The sequence below is a fragment of the Drosophila teissieri genome, chromosome 3R (genome assembly GCF_016746235.2).
Source record: "Drosophila teissieri strain GT53w chromosome 3R, Prin_Dtei_1.1, whole genome shotgun sequence".
NCBI classification, from domain to species: Eukaryota; Metazoa; Arthropoda; class Insecta; order Diptera; family Drosophilidae; genus Drosophila; species Drosophila teissieri.
In genome coordinates, this window is record NC_053032.1 from 20,737,592 (window position 1) to 20,758,450 (window position 20,859).

Here is a 20,859-nt window from a genome sequence, read left to right on the forward strand (position 1 = left end):
TTCCGCATTTGAAATAGCTGCGCGAGCACACACTTTAAAGTCTTTTTTCCCCCGTTAATGCGAATTTGAAGTTTGATCGATATGTGGGACGTGGCTGGCGCCGCGTCCACCGCCCACCGCCCACTGGCCACCCGGCATTAGAGGTCACACGACGCGGGCCCATCATCATTTTAACGCCAGTTGCCGCGCCGAGTTGTTTGATTTGCCGCATCGCAGCCGCCGCTACACGTACATATACGCCAAAGTTCTCTGACCGATGTCCGATGTCCGATGCGGCGGGCATGGCGAGCAGCGATGAGGAGGGCCTGCCCACCGGGAACGGCAGCGGTCGCCAGCGCGTCCAGCGCGACTACAGCGATGCCAGGCTGGAGCGGGTGGCCGCCTACACAACGACCACGATGCGCCTCAAGCCGGATAAGTGGACCAAGATGATGGCCAGCGATGACCTGCGGGTGAGTGGCCACCGTTGCACAGGGGGAATAAAACAGGAATCAAGGAAAGGATACTCCTCCACGATATCTATAATATTATTGTCTCGAATTAAATAAGAATATATATGAAAACCTGATGCAGCGCATTGTTGTGGACTGGCAGCATGGCCACACTCGCGTCCTGGTGATGACCATCAGTCCGGGCGGAGATCTGGTGCCCAGGAGCTGCCTCAGTGACCTGTACCTGCCCTATTCGGTGCAGAGTGCGCGTGGCTCCAATCCAACGGCCATGTTGCCCCCGGAAGATGAAGCCATGGCCACAGTTACGGCCGCCGTGTCCGCCGTGGTGTCTGCCACGCCCGGCGCCCTACTCATCCCGCTGCCGCCCGCCTCCTCCAGCTTTACGACCCTGGACGGCGTGCCACGCGGCAAGTGCGCTTACTTTGCACAGTGGTTCCTCTTGTATGGAGACGCGGCCATAAATACTTCCAGTGCAGTTAGAAACCTCAAATTTAACCTCAGGGATCCAATAGTGCTTCAGTAAGCATGGTGTAAAAATTGTTAGGATTGGAGCCCCCTTCCCCACCAAAATGCAAAAAAACCCCTTTTCAAGCACCTATAAGTAGGCAATAATTTTTTTTAGCAAATAAAACCAGGTTAATTCGTGTATATTTTTGACAAATGGGCAGGCAGACAAATATATATACTTTATGGAGTCTTATTCTTCTCTCTATTCTCTTCTTCTTTATTTTTGTTGTTTGGAAAAAACTAATGAAAAATATAAAAATGCATATTAGAAATTAATTTAATACTTTATTATTAATTTTACAATGTTTCCTCTAGCAAACTATAAACAGATTCAAGCAAAGTTGACTTATCCTTTTTCTCAAGGTCCCTCTGTCCGGTTATAAACGGATCGGAGCGTAGAAGGAGTGCATTCAAAATGTCGGTGTTTGTAATAATCCGTGACATTTTCCGGCTGTGATAAAGTCTACATTTTTTAATTTCTTTGTTGTTTGATTCCGCAGCTTCCTCGGAAAGCTCTCCAATTGATATAATTGCATGTTCTATAATTGCAGATCCATGAATTAATACCTTGTGAACTGTAGCCGGCAAATAGTACCATGAATATTTTTTTGTCAGTTGCTTGGCAGTTTCTAAAGCGTATTCATTAAATTTCTTGGCATTAATTTTGTAGCCCGATGCAATAGCTTGAAGTATAGTGGCACAACGATGGATCAAGTTTTCATCTATTCCTGTAATATCAGATGCCAATTTTGGATTAGAAAAGAATTTTCTAGCGACATTTCCGTCGTTTGATGATCCTCTACCCCCATCTCTGGGCTTGTCAACTATTAATCCCATTTTTTCGCGAAATTCTTTTTGAATTTTTTGCTTTCTTTTCATTACTTCCAATTTTTTTTCCGGATCTCTCACCTGCCACATCTTGACGGAGGACTTGTAAGATATATGTAAAAAGTATTCAAAGAAGCGTATTTTTGCATGAAGGGGAGAAAGACCAAACTCGAAATGTTCTTTGTTTACAACTTTGTTTAAGCATTTGTCCAAATCGTTCATTTCTTTTGGATTTGCACCACAAATGTAACATTTGGCAGAAGATGACTCAGTTAAGGCATTGCATACCTTTCCATCCACCATAGTCAGTTGTAAACTATGTTCAACGTTTATATTTCTATTATGAATAAAAATCACTGACCGCTTTAGAAGGTTTATTTTCTCTTTAAAATATCTCTCCTCATTGATAGAAAGTTGACTTGTCTCTTTTTGGAACTGGAAACGTATTGGCCTGCAGTAACGCGTTGAGGAGGGCCTGGGATTTTTCCAAATTATTTTATTGCCAGATTTTGAAATAAGTTGAAGTGGTACGTAGGATGTCACAAACAAGCTTTTGTCATCTAAATCATTATTGGAAAATTTTTGTTTGTATTCACTATGACCTGTACTTCCATCAAATCCCCATTTTCCAATTAACACCAAATTTTCAATAGAATCGTCATTGACTGTTTCCACAACATTAGCCTGTAGCTATAAAATACTCGACGCTGTATTATCTAATAAACTTTGTAATTCAACTTCAGCGTGAGATTCGTCTACAGATATGTTTTCAGGGTATCTCTTTTTCTTTGAATTTAATATACGTTTATAGCATGGAAAAAAATCAAAGGATATTTTGCTGTTCACGAAGTTTCTGATAAGCAAATATTGGTTTTTAGACATAGCGGTCTCCATTAATAGCGAAATTACCTCATCGGGATCTGCTGGCAATATATTTTTCATTTCACATTCAGTGCGTAACGAAGAAATAGCAGATTCGTCTAATTCGGCCAGATGAGCTATACGCCGTCGCTTTGTTCTCGCCGAGGATTCCTCAAAATCAAGTTTTTGACGTCCACGATGTGGACTTTGTACCCTTTGCTGATATTTTTTAGAGATGTTTTTCACTGGAATTGATTCGTTTTGATTCAGCCAATCAGACTTATATTTGAGTACTGACGATTTCTTTCGATCATAGCGTGTCCAATAATCAGCAATTTGTTTACAAAGGTTTGGAATACATTGCATATGTTCGGTCAATTCAACTATGTAGCCTTTAGTCTTAATTTCATCTCGTACAGCAGTGATAATTTCTTGTATTTTTTCTGTATAGGTACCCTTTTTTGTGCACCATAAATTAAAAATGTGATGGCGTTCAAACACACACTGATACAAATCGCCGTCTTAAGCCAAGTCAAATTTACACAGAAAAAATGACAAAATAATTAATTAAATGAGCATTGAAAATTTTACACATACACGAAAGACAAAATCACACAGACAGCACAATAAAAAGGCAAAACAGAGACTTCGTTGGCAAATTTGACTTTGAAAAAATAAGAGATTGGGTTAGTATATTAACGATAACAAGCACATCCGCAACTTTCCGCAAAATTCTCGAAGAGTTTTATTACCTCAAGAAACTCTTTAATACAATGACATAAACATTTATTTCGGGGTATCGGCGGGACACAACTAAAACTTTACGTAAACATGAAAAAGACGTTCACAAAATACACAAAAAAGGTTAAATCAAATATAATTACAAAAAAAGTGTTAAATCAATGAAATTAACTTAACATAATGAATTTATAAAAGTAAATACCTTCAAATTTAAACTGCATTTTAAATTATATCAATCAGATAAGTATTACTGACGCTTTACCTTTTTGAAGTTCGCTCTGTTATTAAGAAGAATGCAATTCGTCCAACTACGCTTCGCAAATGAGCTTGTGCTTGCGACTTCAATTCTATTTTTAGAAAGTCCCGTTAGCTTTCTAGAAAAAACCGGTTTTGTCTTGTATTGTCTGGACATTTTAGAGATGATTTGTTTACTTTTTGCGCAAATCTATTCTGGTTCATATTTTTTGAATTTTGGCCTCTGGGGGAACCACTGTGCTTTGTGCGCCGTAATACTTCCGACGGACCCTTGACGGCAGCCAATTTTGCGGAGAGCGTCCTGTACGGCGACTTCCCGGTGCACAGCAAAATCGAGACCATGTCGCTGCTGTTCGACGACGTACTGCAGCCGCTGCTGGAACAGGCTCAAAGTCAGTGGCCCGCCATTGTGCGCAAGGATCTGCAGGCGCGCATCAAGGAAGTGCGGAACACACTGACCGAGGTGGGTCATTCTGGGCGGTACACTCAGGAAAAAGTCGACCAGACAACCAGAACCTATTATTTATATATATATTGCTTTTCTTTTTATTGCATTGAGTTCTGATTTTGATAATTACAGTTTAATAGCTATTCCATTTATTAAGAGGTCGATTTTTTCCCGAGTGCAGCTGGCAGCTGCGGTATCTCATCAAATTAATCTAATTGAGTGCAGTGGGGCGGAGGAAGAGGTTTCCTCAACCATTTTCCCATCCCATTTGGGGGACGACTCCGACCATTGTCTTGGAAGTATTTCGCTTAATTGGCAAAACTTTTCATGTGTCTACGGGCGATACGTATACACTCTGTCTGTATATACTTTATTGTTATCCCAACAGATTAAGGGCAAAACCAACAATCGCACAATTTTATCGTTATTAGTTTCGCCAACAATCGTCGAGGAAGTGTTTGCCCACGTGAGTCAAGGGTAAGTTCCAGCCATCGAAGGATGGCCATTGTCTTACAGTTCCGCCCTGCCATCCACCTCCGGCTCCATCTCCAGCTACTTGGAGTGGAAGATGTCGCCCCAGCAGCTATTTGGTATTGTTTATGTGGCCAGGGAGACAGAGAAAGGCTTATTCATGATACCAAATTGATTTTCATTGGCATAACTTTTCGCATGAATTGCTCGAAATTTATTTAGGTAGCAATTCCGGGGGAAAATTCAAGTTGTTTACCCCTTGGCCATACATAGAGCACTGTTGGTGTACTTCGATTATTTTCCCATCGTACAAATGCTTTTAATTAAATTACAACTATTAAAAGAAATAGCAATCGTGTGCTGGCCATCAGCATTGTTAGGAAAATTGGTTCAGAATTTAGCCAAAATTGCCATCGATACACACGTCAAGAGCCTTTAAAATGTATTAAGAGATGTTTGCTTGAGCAAATCACAATGCTCGATTCGATTTAATAAAGACAAATTTGTAAGCCAACCAACGGCAAAAATCAAAATAAACCATCAAGCCATTTTGATTGGTATCAGTTTGCTATTGAAAACTAACTGCGGAAAAATGCTAAAAACAAATGGCAACATCAAATGGGGAAGTCAAGTGCAAATTTTTGCGAATTAGGTCAATAAATGTTTCCGCTCATTATACAAGTTTTCCCCATGAACCAAAGTTTCTCTCAATAAAATCGCAAATAAAACCAATTTAGCCATTTTGAATCATCGAACAGAAACTATAGTTTCAATTTAAAGTACTTAACTTTAAAGGGCAGACATCTACCAGCAAAATTATATTTAATGGGCTGCTTTTGGGATGTTTAATGAAGTCTTGATAATTACAGTCATTTACGACCGGCTCTGGATCCCAAATTCCGAAACCTACTGGAGGAGATGTTCATAAATTGGACCACACAAATGCACGACATTGTCTTGGAGCGCTCCGAGTGCCAGCCACTGGGTGCGGCCACCCAGTCATCCGGACACCAGCCAAAGCACATAACACTGGTTTCCCTGCCCGCCCAGGAGATTGGATTCTGGACGAACCGGAAGCTAAACTTACAGAATATCTACGAGCAGCTGCGAGAGTCCACGCACAAGACTCTGGCCCAGATTTTGGAGCGCATCGAGTCGGTGTACTATCAGCCATATGCGACGGCTTTCCGGAAACTGGTGGCAGCCTGGCTGGAGGCACAGGATGTGTCCCTTTGGCTGCAGCCCCTGCTCCGCCAGACTGCCGCATTTAATTCGGTTCAGTTCAGCAATGGCCACGATTTGGTGGCACCACTCGTCCACATTGTGCACCTGGTGTGGAGCAATGCCAGATACTATCGGAGCACCCAAAGGATGAGTGTCCTGCTGCGCTGCATCTGCAACATGCTGGTGCATCGAGCTGCCGAGGATCTGGAGCTGCAGCTTCTCTTCCAGGGTGATGCCGATGAGGGATTACTGAAAATCAATCGAACCTCCGAGGTGCTGGAGCTTTTCAAGTAAGATTATTTTACTTTAAACTCTTTGACTTCTAAAATATCACTTTGCTACATTTTCACAGTTATTATTTAATTAATTACTAATTCTTGATGAAAACTTTTATCTGAACATTAACACAATTTAAATAATAACCAATCCATTCTTCATTACTGTTAGCAAACTGCCAAAAATTCAATTACAAGTTTAATGTTCAATTCAGGGACACATTACAATTTCATTACAGTTTGTAGTATAAATATTTAATAGTAGATGTATTCAACTAACTTTCTGCAGACAGCGAATGCTGGACTACAAGGAGCGCTACGCCGGCAGTCAGGTCCTTCTGTCCGCCCTGGCAGAAGGAGCAGCTGCGGTGGCTTCATCTCCATCGCCAGATGACCAGCAGCAGCTGTGGCGCTTCTGCCACGAGGATGTGTTTGGCCAAACACTCGACGGCTTCTCCTTTCAACTGGTGGAGCTGCGCCAGGTTTTCGAGGCAGCGGTGCAGTTTCAGCAGCTGGAGAAGCTGGAAGTGGGCGGATTGCGTGGCAAAATGCTGACTGAACGCGTCAGAGAGGTGAGTGGCTATAAGTTTAAAGTGGGATTTTTCAACATCTTAAAGCTTACCCTAGATCTTCGGCGAGTTCAAAGTGCTCTTTGAGCAGTGGAGCAACGTGGACATCGATCTCACCGGCACGGTGGCAAGCAAATGGAAATGCTTTCGCCGGGAGCAAACCCTTTTCTTTAGCCGCATGCAGCTGCTGGAGCAGAAGCTGGCCACCGTTTTGCTGCAGGCCTTTGAACAATGTCACAGCTGGATGCACTTGCTCCGGCTGACTTTGATGTTCGGCTCCCTGCTGCAACGCGAGGCTGTGAGACCGGAATTGGCTCGCGTCCTGCCGCACATCCTTTTCATCTACGACACTGAAATGGAGCAGCTGGAGGAGAGTGTGGCGGAGTCGTTGCTGGGCTACGAGATTCGTGGCTTGGCTGCTTTACCTTTGGCCAACAACTTTCCACCGATTGCCAATGCCATGATGTGGCTGGAGCAGCATATAAGCCGATGCGATGAGTTCGGAGCGAAGGAGTTAAGCCAACTCATTGAGCAGTTGTAAGTACACTTAAAGAAACCTTTAAAAACATGTTATATACACTGCAAATATTAGATTGAAGGAGAAATCTGAGCTGCAGACGTTACCCATGCAGTGGAACTGCCTGCTCTCGCGTCGCAATATTCTGACCACCAAGCTGAGTAATCTGCAAATGAAAATCTGGACCTCCTGGCACGAGTGCGTTGATAAGCTCATCATCCAGGGACTAGATGAATCGGTGCTCTCCCGTTCGGAGGATCGTAGCCAGCTGCATCTGAACTTCTCGCCAGTGCTGTTTACCCTGCTGAAGGAGACCAAATACTTGCTGGCTCTCCAGTCCACTGGCAGCCTATCCGGCGATCTCTTCCAGCTGCCGGAGCCGCTGCTCACGCTCTATGCACACCGCGATGCCTACTGGGAACGTCGCATCCGGCTCATCAAGATTGGTGAGTTCTACAATGGCATCCGCTCCGGGGAATGTGCCGCAGCTGAGCTCCAATTGATTCGCAATGACCTGGCGACCATCGACGAGCACGTGGAAATGGCCTGTCAGCAACTCACTTGGCGCAACTACAGTAAGTAAATTCAATCTCTCAATCAGAATCAGAAAGTTTCTTAAGAAATTAAATGAGTAATTATTATCAAATACTGCAGATGATGAACTTGTGGCTGGCATCTTTGAGCAGAGTCGCGACTTATTCGCCCGCCTGCAGCAATCGCACGGCAACCTGGACGCAATCCTGTCCAGCATGCGTCGCTGGAGCCGGGAGCCACTGCATCAGCGCAGCTTATACGGTCGCAATCTCCTCGATCTGCGCCACCAACAGGACCGACTGCGTCTGCGGCTGCTGCAGTGCGATGAGACCAAGATGCTGTTGAATCGCCTGCTGATTGCCAACTTCTGTCTGTTCTTCAACTACGAGTCACAGGAGTTTCAGCTGTACTCCAGAGATCTCAGTGTGCAGGAGGTGGGTTTTAAGGCAATTGTGAAGTGATTTAAGTACAGCTTACATAATGCTATTTGCAATGATTATCCGCTATGGCGATTAAAGCTATTGGTCTGCCTTCGTTGCAGTTTGTGCGTGAATTCCCAAAGGAGCAGCGGCGCCAGTACAACAAGTACTTGGCCAGCGTGGATGAGCTGATCTGCCGCGAAGTTCGCGAGGCGATGAGAATAAGGTTTTTAAGCAGTCCGACTTGAAGCACTTGAAATTCCCACAATCATCATCACCATCATCATCATTGTCAGTAGCACTCATCGCCAATCAATTGCACTTCTTCACCAGACAGCCAACTATTCCATTACATTTCGGCACGCTGGCAGCTCCTTTCATGTCTCATCAGAACTAATCAAGTAAATGAGCACGAAATCGCACAACTGCAACCGCAAAAATGAAAGACACCTGCAAGTGCAAGTGCAAGTGCAAGTTGCAAGTTGCAACTGCAATTGGAATTGGAATTGCAACTGCAACAACCACACTTCGCGACCGCAGCAATATGGGGGCAACAATGGCAACAACAAATTTGCCGGGGGGCCGAGCATTCATGCGTCAATTGCATGTTTCACTTAGCGGCACTTTTCGTGATTGCATGCAGACAACGTCAGCCAAAAATAAAGGGGCGGGCAGCGGGGGGCGTGGCTCAGCCTGCAAACGAAATAAGTTGCAAAGCAAACTGAACACTAAATTTAATTTTCACATTACTCATACGCCGTGTAATTCAGTTTAGAGTATTTGTACAAAGAAATGACAGCAACGACGACACCAACAGCAACAGCTCCACCGCCAGTGGATCCTGGCTGTTCAGCCAGCATGGCGAGGTTAGTCCTTCAGCAAATCACAACGCCACAGGCGACATCCACGGCAGGAGGAGCGGGTGCCGGGGGGGCGCCGCCCACAGCCAACGATGCTCCACTCTTCGAAGTGAAATTGGAACTGACGGAAACGGAAATACGCTTTTCGCCCGCCTTTGATGCAAGTGTGGAAAATAATTTTCAACAAATTGTGGAGCAGCTGTTGCTCGATATAAAACAGACATGCGACTGCATGCCAAGAATTGTGGCTGACAATGCCGCGTCAGAGGATGATGAAGACGACGACGAGGACGACGACACGGCGACGGTGGCGTACGAACAGGAGCTGAAGCGGGTGCCCAAACAGGACACGGCACAGGAGCAGCAGCTGAAGGAGGAGCAGCAACAGGAGCAGGAACAGGAGCAGGAGTCAGGCGATCCAAAGCCCCAGGCCGTGCAATTCAACCTGCTGGCTGCCGCCAAGGCGTATAGTCAAAAAATTGAATGCACTGGTAAGTATTTCGCCACCCCGCTAAGTGGGCGCATTGTGATATACCCTTTATTGGGGCATATATATTTTTGTGTATTTTATGTATTGTTACCCTCATATATTGATAACTTATTTTGTCAGTTATCATATACAAAACTTCATATTATAAGCTTTTTAAAATAACTTACTTCTTAAGTATTTCTTACGAAACGGTATGGCATTTTGTCTACATGTCTGGCTCAGATCTCAGTTCTTTTCATCCAATATTTCTCGTATCCCAGCCGATGGCCTGGAAATGCTGGAGAGGGCGATACGAGATGCCTTGGCGGATACGGTGAAGGCGGCATCGGCCTACGCTGCCAAATTCCAGGCCTATGCATTCCTGTGGACCCAGCAAAGGGGCGAGGTGCTGGCCGCTTGCATGCAAACAGCCAGGGAGCAGACGCACCACGTCAGCGCCGGTGGCTATGCCATCATGGAGACGTTCAAAAAGGAGGTGAGCCGGAAAAGGCAAAGGAAATGCCCCCGGCGCGCCGAATGCCAACAGCTTTAGTGGCTGCGACACTCACACCCCACTTCAGGGGGCAGATAAGGATGAAGGGGGGGTTAGGTGGATAGGGGGAGGCAGACTGGGTCGCTCAATTGGCAGCCACACAATTTACGCCATGTAGCCCCTGAGACCAATAACGCTTGATAAATGCCAACCATTTAGGGTCAAATGTGTGGCAACTGACCGGGCCAAGAAGGAAATAAGCGAAAAAAGGAAAAGGATCCCCGAACGAAACAAAGCAAAACACCCAAAACAACTGCTTAACCACCACATGGCATCGTTGACTTATGTTCTGGGGCAATTGGGAGCCACTCTCTGCAGCCCAGCAGGCAAATCGCCGACGTATGCGTAATATTTTCTTTAAACAATTATCAAACGCCCCGAAAAGTATGCAATAAATTACCCAACAGCCACTCGCACACACTCACACACACACGCAACAACAAATCATGGTCAAAGTGCACGGACATGGCGGGAAATTGGGTGTTGCCCAATAAAATGAGGGAAATTCGCCAGCAGGAAGGCCACGAACTGCAAATGGTCTAATCCAAGGCATTACATATAGTTAACAAGTAACAAGTAAACTTAGCAAAAGTTTGGATAAAAGAGACGCAAGTTCCAATAGTTAATTTTCAATAGCTTTCTGTAATATTCTAATTCCAGCAAAGCTTTATATCGTCTGTAATGTTACTCGATGAATTTCAACATATTTTTTCCCAGACATAAGTTCAGTGATGCCCCACTGCCGGCATAGGGCACGAGAAATCACTGGCCGGCATTTTATTTATGACTAGCCATTGCGTTGCCTCTGGAGCAGCTGGTGTTCTTAATAAACCGACGCCAGCGGTAGAACACTATAATATGTATATACACATCACAAAGGAACTTAGCCAGCCACACACACAAATACACTTACAAACACACATCCGAAAAACACCCATGTGTGGTGCAAATTAGGAAATAAATTAGGGTAGAGCCAGTCAAAGGAAGTTGTCACTGCGTAACCATTCACAATTTCCACAGATCGAGAACTACAACGAAGTGCACGATGCCATTGACCAGTGCGAGAACAGGGAGTGCATCAACGGCTGGCTGGCTCTCGATATCAAGCCCCTCAAGTATGGACTCCTCAACCTGGCCTGCAAGTGGTCACACCTGTGCAAGCGATGGCTACTTCGCTACGTCCAGGGAACTCTGAAGGTGAGATGCAACTGAAATCGTTTGAAGACAGCTTAAATGGGGGGAAACTCCTTTTGCAGGAGTTGAATGGCTTTATTGCTCGCGGCCACGAGACGCTGCAGCTGCACATCGCTCGCCAGGACTTTGCCGCCCTGCTCCGCGTCCTCGGCATCATGTCGGAAATCCGGGAGCGGGAACCCTATGCGGACAACGTGTTCAAGCCGCTGAAGGAAATCATGGGCCTACTGAAGACCTACAACGTGGAGTTCGAGCCGCAGCTGCTGCGTGGAATCGAACAGTTGCCGCAGCAGTGGCAGCAGCTGAAGCACGCGAGTACCGTTAAACAGGAGGCGCTGCAGGACACCCGCTTCCACCAGCAACAACGTGTGACCGCTCTCATCGGCCTGCACACCTGCCACCTGCAGCACTATGCCCGCCAGTTCCAGAAGATGCCCGTGAGTGGCGACTGTATTATACATAATAATAATAAACATATATACATCGGTATATACTTCCAGTTCTTTCGGGTGCCCTGCCCGCAAGTCTACGATATCTGCGACGAGGTCTATACTCGGCTGCACCGCTTCCGCCGACAGCAGCGTCTTTACACCCGCTGGGCCCGACTTCTTGGCATCCAGCCACCCGATCCCGCAACCCTGCAGTTCTGCGAGGTGGAGCTGCGAAGGGTCAAGGTGAGTACATGTCAAAGATATGTAGACTGGTATAAAATTTATAGTATAAATATACAACAAGCTTAGAGATCAACACATTGTCTGTAACCTGAATTAGTTTTTCTGCGATTATAAATATCAGTATTTTGATCAAAACAAATGAAATATTGATCCAAATATGAAATGTCATACCTACCTGAGTTCGTAATTAAATTTCCAATCAAACTGTGTTTTCAAAAAAAAATTTTATTTTTTTTAATTTTTTGCAATTTTTGATGATGATTTTTGAATTTTTGCCGAAATTCGTTTTTTTGATTTTCTGCGATTATATTTATCAGTATTTTGATCAGAACATTTGAAATATTTGTCCAAATATGGAATGTTATACCTCGTTGAATTCGTAATTAAATTTCCAATCAAACTGTGTTTTCAAAAAAAATTTTATTTTTTTTTAATTTTTTGCAATTTTTGATGATGATTTTTGAATTTTTGCCGAATGTCGTTTTTCTGTTTTTCTGCTATTATATTTATCATTATTTTGATCAGAACATTTGAAATATTGGTCCAAATATGGAATGTCATACCTCGTTGAATTCGTAATTAAATTTCCAATCAAACTGTGTTTTCAAAAAAAAATTGTATTTTTTTTTAATTTTTTGCAATTTTTGATGATGATTTTTGAATTTTTGCCGAAATTCGTTTTTCTGTTTTTCTGCGATTATAAATATCAGTATTTTGATCAGAACATTTGAAATATTGGTCCAAATATGGAATGTCATACCTCGTTGAATTCGTAATTAAATTTCCAATCGAACTGTGTTTTCAAAAAAAAATTTTATTTTTTTTTAATTTTTTGCAATTTTTGATGATGATTTTTGAATTTTTGCCCAAATTCGTTTTTCTGTTTTTCTGCGATTATAAATATCAGTATTTTGATCAGAACATTTGAAATATTAGTCCAAATATGGAATGTCATACCTCGTTGAATTCGTAATTAAATTTCCAATCTAACTGTGTTTTCAAAAAAAAATTGTATTTTTTTTAATTTTTTTGCAATTTTTGATGATGATTTTTGAATTTTTGCCGAAATTCGCTTTTTCTGTTTTTCTGCGATTATAAATATCAGTATTTTGATCAGAACATTTGAAATATTAGTCCAAATATGGAATGTCATACCTCGTTGAATTCGTAATTAAATTTCCAATCAAACTGTGTTTTCAAAAAAAAATTGTATTTTTTTTTAATTTTTTTGCAATTTTTGATGATGATTTTTGAATTTTTGCCGAAAGTCTTTTTTCTGTTTTTCTGCTATTATATTTATCATTATTTTGATCAGAACATTTGAAATATTGGTCCAAATATGGAATGTCATACCTCGTTGAATTCGTAATTAAATTTCCAATCAAACTGTGTTTTCAAAAAAAAATTGTATTTTTTTTTAATTTTTTGCAATTTTTGATGATGATTTTTGAATTTTTGCCGAAATTCGTTTTTCTGTTTTTCTGCGATTATAAATATCAGTATTTTGATCAGAACATTTGAAATATTAGTCCAAATATGGAATGTTATACCTCGTTGAATTCGTAATTAAATTTCCAATCAAACTGTGTTTTCAAAAAAAATTGTATTTTTTTTTAATTTTTTGCAATTTTTGATGATGATTTTTGAATTTTTGCCCAAATTCGTTTTTCTGTTTTTCTGCGATTATAAATATCAGTATTTTGATCAGAACATTTGAAATATTAGTCCAAATATGGAATGTCATACCTCGTTGAATTCGTAATTAAATTTCCAATCTAACTGTGTTTTCAAAAAAAAATTGTATTTTTTTTTAATTTTTTTGCAATTTTTGATGATGATTTTTGAATTTTTGCCGAAATTCGTTTTTTCTGTTTTTCTGCGATTATAAATATCAGTATTTTGATCAGAACATTTGAAATATTAGTCCAAATATGGAATGTCATACCTCGTTGAATTCGTAATTAAATTTCCAATCAAACTGTGTTTTCAAAAAAAAATTGTATTTTTTTTTAATTTTTTGCAATTTTTGATGATGATTTTTGAATTTTTGCCGAAAGTCTTTTTTCTGTTTTTCTGCTATTATATTTATCAGTATTTTGATCAGAACATTTGAAATATTGGTCCAAATATGGAATGTCATACCTCGTTGAATTCGTAATTAAATTTCCAATCAAACTGTGTTTTCAAAAAAAATTGTATTTTTTTTTAATTTTTTGCAATTTTTGATGATGATTTTTGAATTTTTGCCGAAATTCGTTTTTTCTGTTTTTCTGCGATTATAAATATCAGTATTTTGATCAGAACATTTGAAATATTAGTCCAAATATGGAATGTCATACCTCGTTGAATTCGTAATTAAATTTCCAATCAAACTGTGTTTTCAAAAAAAAATTGTATTTTTTTTTATTTTTTTGCAATTTTTGATGATGATTTTTGAATTTTTGCCGAAATTTGTTTTTCAGTTTTTCTGCGATTTTAAATATTAGTATTTTGATCAGAACATTTGAAATATTGGTCCAAATATGGAATGTCATACCTCCCTGTGTTCGTAATTAAATTTCCACTCGAACTGTGTTTTCAAAAAAAATTGTATTGTTTTTTTTTATTTTTTTGCAATTTTGGATGATGATTTTTGCATTTTTGCCGAAATTCGTTTTCTGTTTTTCTGCGATTATAAATATCAGTATTTTGATCAGAACATTTGAAATATTGGTCCAAATATGGAATGTCATACCTCGTTGAATTCGTAATTAAATTTCCAATCGAACTGTATTTTCAAAAAAAAATTGTTTTTTTTTTAATTTTTTGCAATTTTTGATGATGATTTTTGAATTTTTGCCGAAATTTGTTTTTCTGTTTTTCTGCGATTATAAATATCAGTATTTTGATCAGAACATTTGAAATATTGGTCCAAATATGGAATGTCATACCTCGTTGAATTCGTAATTAAATTTCCAATCGAACTGTCTTTTAAAAAAAAAATTGTATTTTTTTTAATTTTTTGCAATTTTTGATGATGATTTTTGACTTTTTGCCGAAATTCGTTTTTCTGTTTTTCTGCGATTATATTTATTAGTATTTTGATCAGAACATTTGAAATATTGGTCCAAATATGGAATGTCATACCTCGTTGAATTCGTAATTAAATTTCCAATCGAACTGTGTTTTCAAAAAAAAATTGTATTTTTTTTTTAATTTTTTGCAATTTTTAATGATGATTTTTGAATTTTTGCCGAAATTCGTTTTTCTGTTTTTCTGCGATTTTAAATATTAGTATTTTGATCAGAGCATTTGAAATATTGGTCCAAATATGGAATGTCATACCTCGTTGAGTTCGATTAGTCCATATTATTATTAATAATAATTAAACGAACTCCCTACGTTTCTTCAGCAGCTAGTGCTGGAAGGGATGTCTAGGGATGTCTTAACCATATCCTTGTTAGCACAGCAAAACTAATAATTGACCCATCGCCGGCAGCAATTGTGGGACTTTGTGCGCGTCATCGAGTCGTGCATCGTGGCCTGGCACGCCACGCCCTGGCTGCTCATCGACACCGATGACATGGAGCACGAGTGCAAGAAGTTCACCCGCGACCTGCGCACCCTGGACAAGTGCATCCGCGAGTGGGCTCCATACGTTCACATTGTGGGCGTGCTGCGCGAACTGGTCGCCTCGCTGAGGGCCATCACGGAGCTGCAGAATCCGGCAATTACGGAACGCCACTGGATGGAGCTGATGCAACTAACAAAGGTGAGCACAATAGTGAGATTTTCGAGAATGGAATGGCGTGTGGTGGTTGTGTGTGTCTTTCCAAATGATTGAGCGTGCCAACAGTGGAGCAATGCATTGCAATGGAGCCGGCAATCTGGCCGCCGGCTGATGTCTCTTTGTGCCCAGTTAACATGGCGGGCACAATGGCGCACATTGGGCAAACACATTAGCGCCGTTGATGTGTTGTTAAACAGCGAGCCGGAAACCTCTGAAGCTACAGAAGCTGTCACATTGCCATTGCCAAACAAAGGGACACTGATTACGGGCAGTGGTAATCTTTCAAACTAACGCAGCAATTAGATTGAATTACAGATCACAGGTGGCATGAATAACTGAAATCTAATCAAAATTCCCGCTTATCTCTTCATGCTCAGCTGAGTGGACAGCATTCCATGGAGGAGTTGGTAAGTGTAAATCATAATCAGAAGTGTAATACGAAACCGAATCAGTCTGCATCAGTGTCTGCATCATTTGAAATCATGTATTAAAATGTAGTTATCGCATTTGCCCATCTAAGTCCAATCAGAATACAGCTACTAGGCATCGGTCATCCTGGGTTCCGGATTATGTGCATTGTTGAATGGCATTCCTTTAGTTTGTGGGGCGTTGTCTCCATTACATAATAGCACCAACAACTGGCTGATGGACGGCATTGCTCAGTACTGTTAATTAAATTTGCCGAAATTCGGCCAAAATGTGTGATTAATATTGTGTGCCGAGAGCAACGAGGAAACTTCTAAATGGCATTCAGAGCTATCAATTACACTAGTCTACAAAAATAAATATAAATATTACATTTCCCAATCGTAAAAATTGTTTAGTATGCACAAGATTCGAAACATAAACTCTTTTATTTCTTTTATTTATAATGTTTTCATGAAATATTTTTGTAATATTTTAAATATAACGAACTGCAGCACAGTGTTTTGCAAATGAACTAATCCCCTGACTTTTGTCCACCGACTGAGACATCCATAAATCCATTGAAATGCATTCGAATTTCGGAGTAATTAGACCGACTAGGCGTATGCGTAATATGTGATTTCCACACTGCAGCTCTCGTACAAGTGCAACAAATCCACTAAATTGGCCCAGCTGCTGACCCTGCAACTGCAGCATCACGAGGAGGACATCAAAAACACAGTGGACCGTGCCATCAAGGAGATGACGGTGACCAAAGTGCTGGACGAGATCAGGGCCACGTGGGCGCACCTGGAATTCGAGCTGGAGCAGCACCACACGCGTCCCCATATTCAGCTGCTGAAGGTATCGGAGGAGCTCATCGAAACGCTGGATGACAACCAGATGCAGTTGCAGAACATCTCGACCTCCAAGCACATTGAGTACCTCCTGGACAAGCTCACCCACTGGCAAAAAGTCCTGGGCGGCATCGATACTCTAATTGTCAACTGGTTCGAGGTGCAGCGCAAGTGGATCTACCTAGAATGCATCTTCATTGGATCAGCGGATATTCGAGCGCAGTTGCCAGCGGATGCCGCCAACTTTGAAAGGATCGATGAGGACTTTACGGCACTGCTAGCCAAGGTGGGTCCAACCCATGGAGCATTGATGGACATTAAAGTAAAATTCCCTTACAGGTGAAGGAAGTTCGAGTGGTCATGCAGGTGGTGCTGCGTCATGAGGATGTCCTGGCTCAATTGTTGCAGTTGCAACATCGGTTGGCAGTTTGCGAGAAGGCCCTTAATGATTACCTGGAGACCAAGAGATTGGCCTTTCCACGCTTCTACTTCATCTCCGCCGCCGATCTGCTGGACATTCTGTCCAATGGGAACAATCCGCAGGTGATTGACCGCCACCTGATCAAACTGTTCGATTCCATTCTTCGGCTGCAGTACGAAACCAACACCCCGAACGCCTTGGGCATGCACTCCAAGGAGAACGATGAGTATGTGCCCTTCGTGTCCTCCGATCCGGATCAGCCGGCTTACATCGTTTGCGGCGGGCGGGTGGAACTGTGGCTGAGGGCCATTATCCAGCAGATGAGGAGTACGCTCCACGAGTTATTCCGGCGTGCCCTGCGCGTTTTTGGGGAGAAGCCGCGGGAACTCTGGCTCTACGACTGGCCCGCCCAGGTGGCGCTGTGCTGCAGCCAAATCAGCTGGACGGCGGATGTGAACCGATCCTTCGGCTGCATGGAGGAGGGCTACGAGGGTGTGATGAAGGAGCTGCACAAGCGACAGATTGCCCAGCTGAATGCCTTGATCAATCTGCTGCTGGGCGAACTGTCGCCCGGAGATCGCCAGAAGATCATGACCATCTGCACGATCGATGTGCATTCGCGCGATGTGGTGGGCAAGATCATAGCCACCAAGGTGGACAACTCGCTGGCCTTCCAGTGGCAGAGCCAGTTGCGCCACCGCTGGGACGATGACCAGGCGGGGAGTTCCAGTGGCAGGGCCAGCACGGCCGTAAGTTGTGGAGGAGGGGATGAAGATTGCTTCGCCAACATTTGCGATGCGGAGTTCCGATATGCCTACGAGTATCTGGGGAACACCTCTCGACTAGTCATTACCCCGCTAACGGATCGCTGTTATATCACCTTGACGCAGGTAAGTAAACAGTATAATTGAATAAGGGCCAATAACTTGCACTTTGTAGTCATGCAAATCCTTTCTAACGAGCCCTGAATTAAATATAAACCTTTTCAACGCCTGCCAGGGGGCGTTAATGGATTTAGCAGCGGAAATCCGCTACAAATGTAAAGTCCATAGCTCGGCTTTGAATAATTGAAAGCCAATGTCCCGTGGCTTGAATATATTAAAATCAGCAGCTAGTTAAAGCCAGTTGAGACAAAAAAAAACACCCACTGATAGCTGTGAGTGACAAGAATGAGAAAGGGCGGAAATTCAATAAATTAAATGAAATTTGCGTGTGCAATAAGCGCAGATTATTGCATTGTCAGTCGAATATTTCATGCACGACTGCCATATCAGATGTTGTATCTCTGACACCCGCGAATCATGTTGTTAAAAATGTGTCGGAAAGTTTCACAAAATGAAGGTGTGAAAACTAACATCGGGGAAAAGCAATCATACATGTCAAAAGCAATCGTGTTCATGTTTCACATTACAATAAATATCATATTTCCGAATCAAGAGCACTGCTCATTGCATTTAGTTATGTGAAATCCTAAATGTCGTAGCGCATCTCAATTAAATTTAATTAAATCTTCCATTAATTCTTCTAATTACTGTCAGTAAAAACCCCTACTTGACGAGGTAAAAATGTAGAGGAAGTTCGCAGTGGCAATATATACTGCCATCCATCTGCCTAACTCACAATACCTTGCAGTATTTTCAATAAACGCTCTATTTGCAAGTCAAGAACATCCTTCGGGCAGCCAGTCTCCACAATTGAGAAATACGTTTAAATTGAGTGCAGCATAACCAGGTGATTGCAGGAAACCGCATCGCATCAGTTTTGTGTAGCTGCACGAGTATTCATCGCCGCCTGCGGCAAATTAAACAACTCGTTAGTGGAAAATAAATGTAGCTAGCAATTTACATATGCCACCTCCGCCACTGCCCACAAATGCTTCTGGATCTTTCCCCAGTCCCTGCGATTGCGATTGGCCGGTGCGACCGCTGGACCCGCTGGAACTGGGAAAACGGAAACCACGAAGGACCTGGGACGCGCCCTGGGCGTAATGGTTTATGTCTTCAACTGCTCGGAGCAAATGGACTACAAATCTTGTGGCAACATTTACAAAGGACTCGCCCAGACGGGAGCCTGGGGCTGCTTTGACGAGTTCAATCGCATCTGCGTGGAGGTCCTGTCCGTGGTGGCCGTCCAGGTGAAGACCATACAGGAGGCGATAAAGGTACGCCGCCCGCTTGCAAATTGATTTCAGTCACCTTTCCTCTGTTTCGCCATCCTGCACCATCACCATCACCATCCTGCACCATTCTGCATTGATTGCTTTACCAGGACCTCGTAGTCTCTGTGTTCGGTAGTGTCCTGTGTCCTGTGCTCTACTGCTTCTTCCAACTCCTCCTCCTGCTCCTTGTTTACAGATGCATAAAACCCAATTTATCTTTATGGGCGAGCGCATTTCGCTGGAGCCGTCGGTCGGAATTTTTATCACCATGAATCCCGGCTACGCCGGCCGAACTGAGCTGCCGGAGAACCTGAAGACCCTGTTCCGGCCATGCGCCATGATTGTGCCGGACTTCGCCTTGATTTGTGAGATTATGCTAATGGCCGAAGGCTTCCAGGATGCCCGTCTGCTGGCCCGCAAATTTATCACACTGTACACGCTGTGCAAGGAGCTGCTGTCCAAGCAGGATCACTACGATTGGGGTCTGCGGGCCATTAAGTCCGTCCTGGTTGTAGCTGGCACCCTCAAGCGGGATGACCACAGCCGGCCGGAGGATCAGGTCCTGATGCGAGCACTGCGCGACTTCAACATACCCAAGATTGTCACGGAGGATGTGCCCATATTTATGGGTCTCATCGGAGACCTTTTTCCGGCTCTCGATGTCCCACGAAAGCGGGTCTTTGAGTTCGAGAAGACCATACGGAGGGCGGTGAATGAAATTAAACTGCAGCCGGAGGAGGGATTCCTCATGAAGGTGGTGCAACTGCAGGAACTGCTCGATGTGCGACACTCGGTGTTCATAGTGGGCAATGCGGGCACTGGAAAGACCAAGATCTGGCAAACCCTGCGAGAGACCTATCGCATCCAGAAGCTGAAGCCCGTGTGCCATGTCCTGAATCCGAAGGCTTTGTCCAACGACGAGCTCTTCGGCATCGTTAATCCCACGACGAGGGAGTGGAAGGATGGCTTATTCTCCTCCATTATGAGGGAGCAAGCCAACATGCCACCGGGCAATCCCAAGTGGATAGTCCTCGATGGCGACATTGATCCCATGTGGATCGAGAGTCTTAACACGCTGATGGACGACAACAAGATTCTGACCCTGGCCAGCAATGAGAGGATATCCCTGAAGCGGGAGATGCGGCTGCTCTTCGAGGTGGGACACCTGAAAGCAGCGACTCCAGCCACTGTCTCCCGGGCGGGCATTCTGTACATCAATCCGCAGGATTTGGGCTGGTCACCGTGAGTAATCCAAAATGGTCTCACATTGTAAAAAAATATATAAATACTTGAACAGCTGTTAAACACTGTTGAACACTGTTATTTTTCATTGTAAAAAATTCAATCTTTAAACAATGTTACATTACTTTTTATGCGAGTATAAAAACTTTAATACAA

The 20,859-nt window shown here is 42.9% G+C and overlaps 1 protein-coding gene across 1 annotated transcript in view; it reads left to right on the forward strand.

Moving 5' to 3' along the window:
* Positions 1-263: 263 nt before the first annotated feature.
* The window catches only part of LOC122619541 (dynein axonemal heavy chain 17), a 33,645-nt gene continuing 13,049 nt past the window's right edge, over positions 264-20,859 (forward strand). Inside the window, exons 1-20 of the mRNA XM_043796530.1 lie at positions 264-452; positions 574-872; positions 3,885-4,107; positions 4,481-4,569; positions 5,433-6,077; positions 6,352-6,634; positions 6,690-7,168; positions 7,224-7,723; positions 7,803-8,116; positions 8,224-8,327; positions 8,872-9,452; positions 9,712-9,926; positions 11,004-11,180; positions 11,240-11,614; positions 11,678-11,851; positions 15,330-15,602; positions 16,680-17,168; positions 17,222-18,193; positions 19,198-19,464; positions 19,658-20,703. Of these exons, the coding sequence (XP_043652465.1) occupies positions 264-452; positions 574-872; positions 3,885-4,107; positions 4,481-4,569; positions 5,433-6,077; positions 6,352-6,634; positions 6,690-7,168; positions 7,224-7,723; positions 7,803-8,116; positions 8,224-8,327; positions 8,872-9,452; positions 9,712-9,926; positions 11,004-11,180; positions 11,240-11,614; positions 11,678-11,851; positions 15,330-15,602; positions 16,680-17,168; positions 17,222-18,193; positions 19,198-19,464; positions 19,658-20,703 (7,694 nt within the window). The remainder of the gene's footprint in view (positions 453-573; positions 873-3,884; positions 4,108-4,480; positions 4,570-5,432; positions 6,078-6,351; positions 6,635-6,689; positions 7,169-7,223; positions 7,724-7,802; positions 8,117-8,223; positions 8,328-8,871; positions 9,453-9,711; positions 9,927-11,003; positions 11,181-11,239; positions 11,615-11,677; positions 11,852-15,329; positions 15,603-16,679; positions 17,169-17,221; positions 18,194-19,197; positions 19,465-19,657; positions 20,704-20,859) is intronic.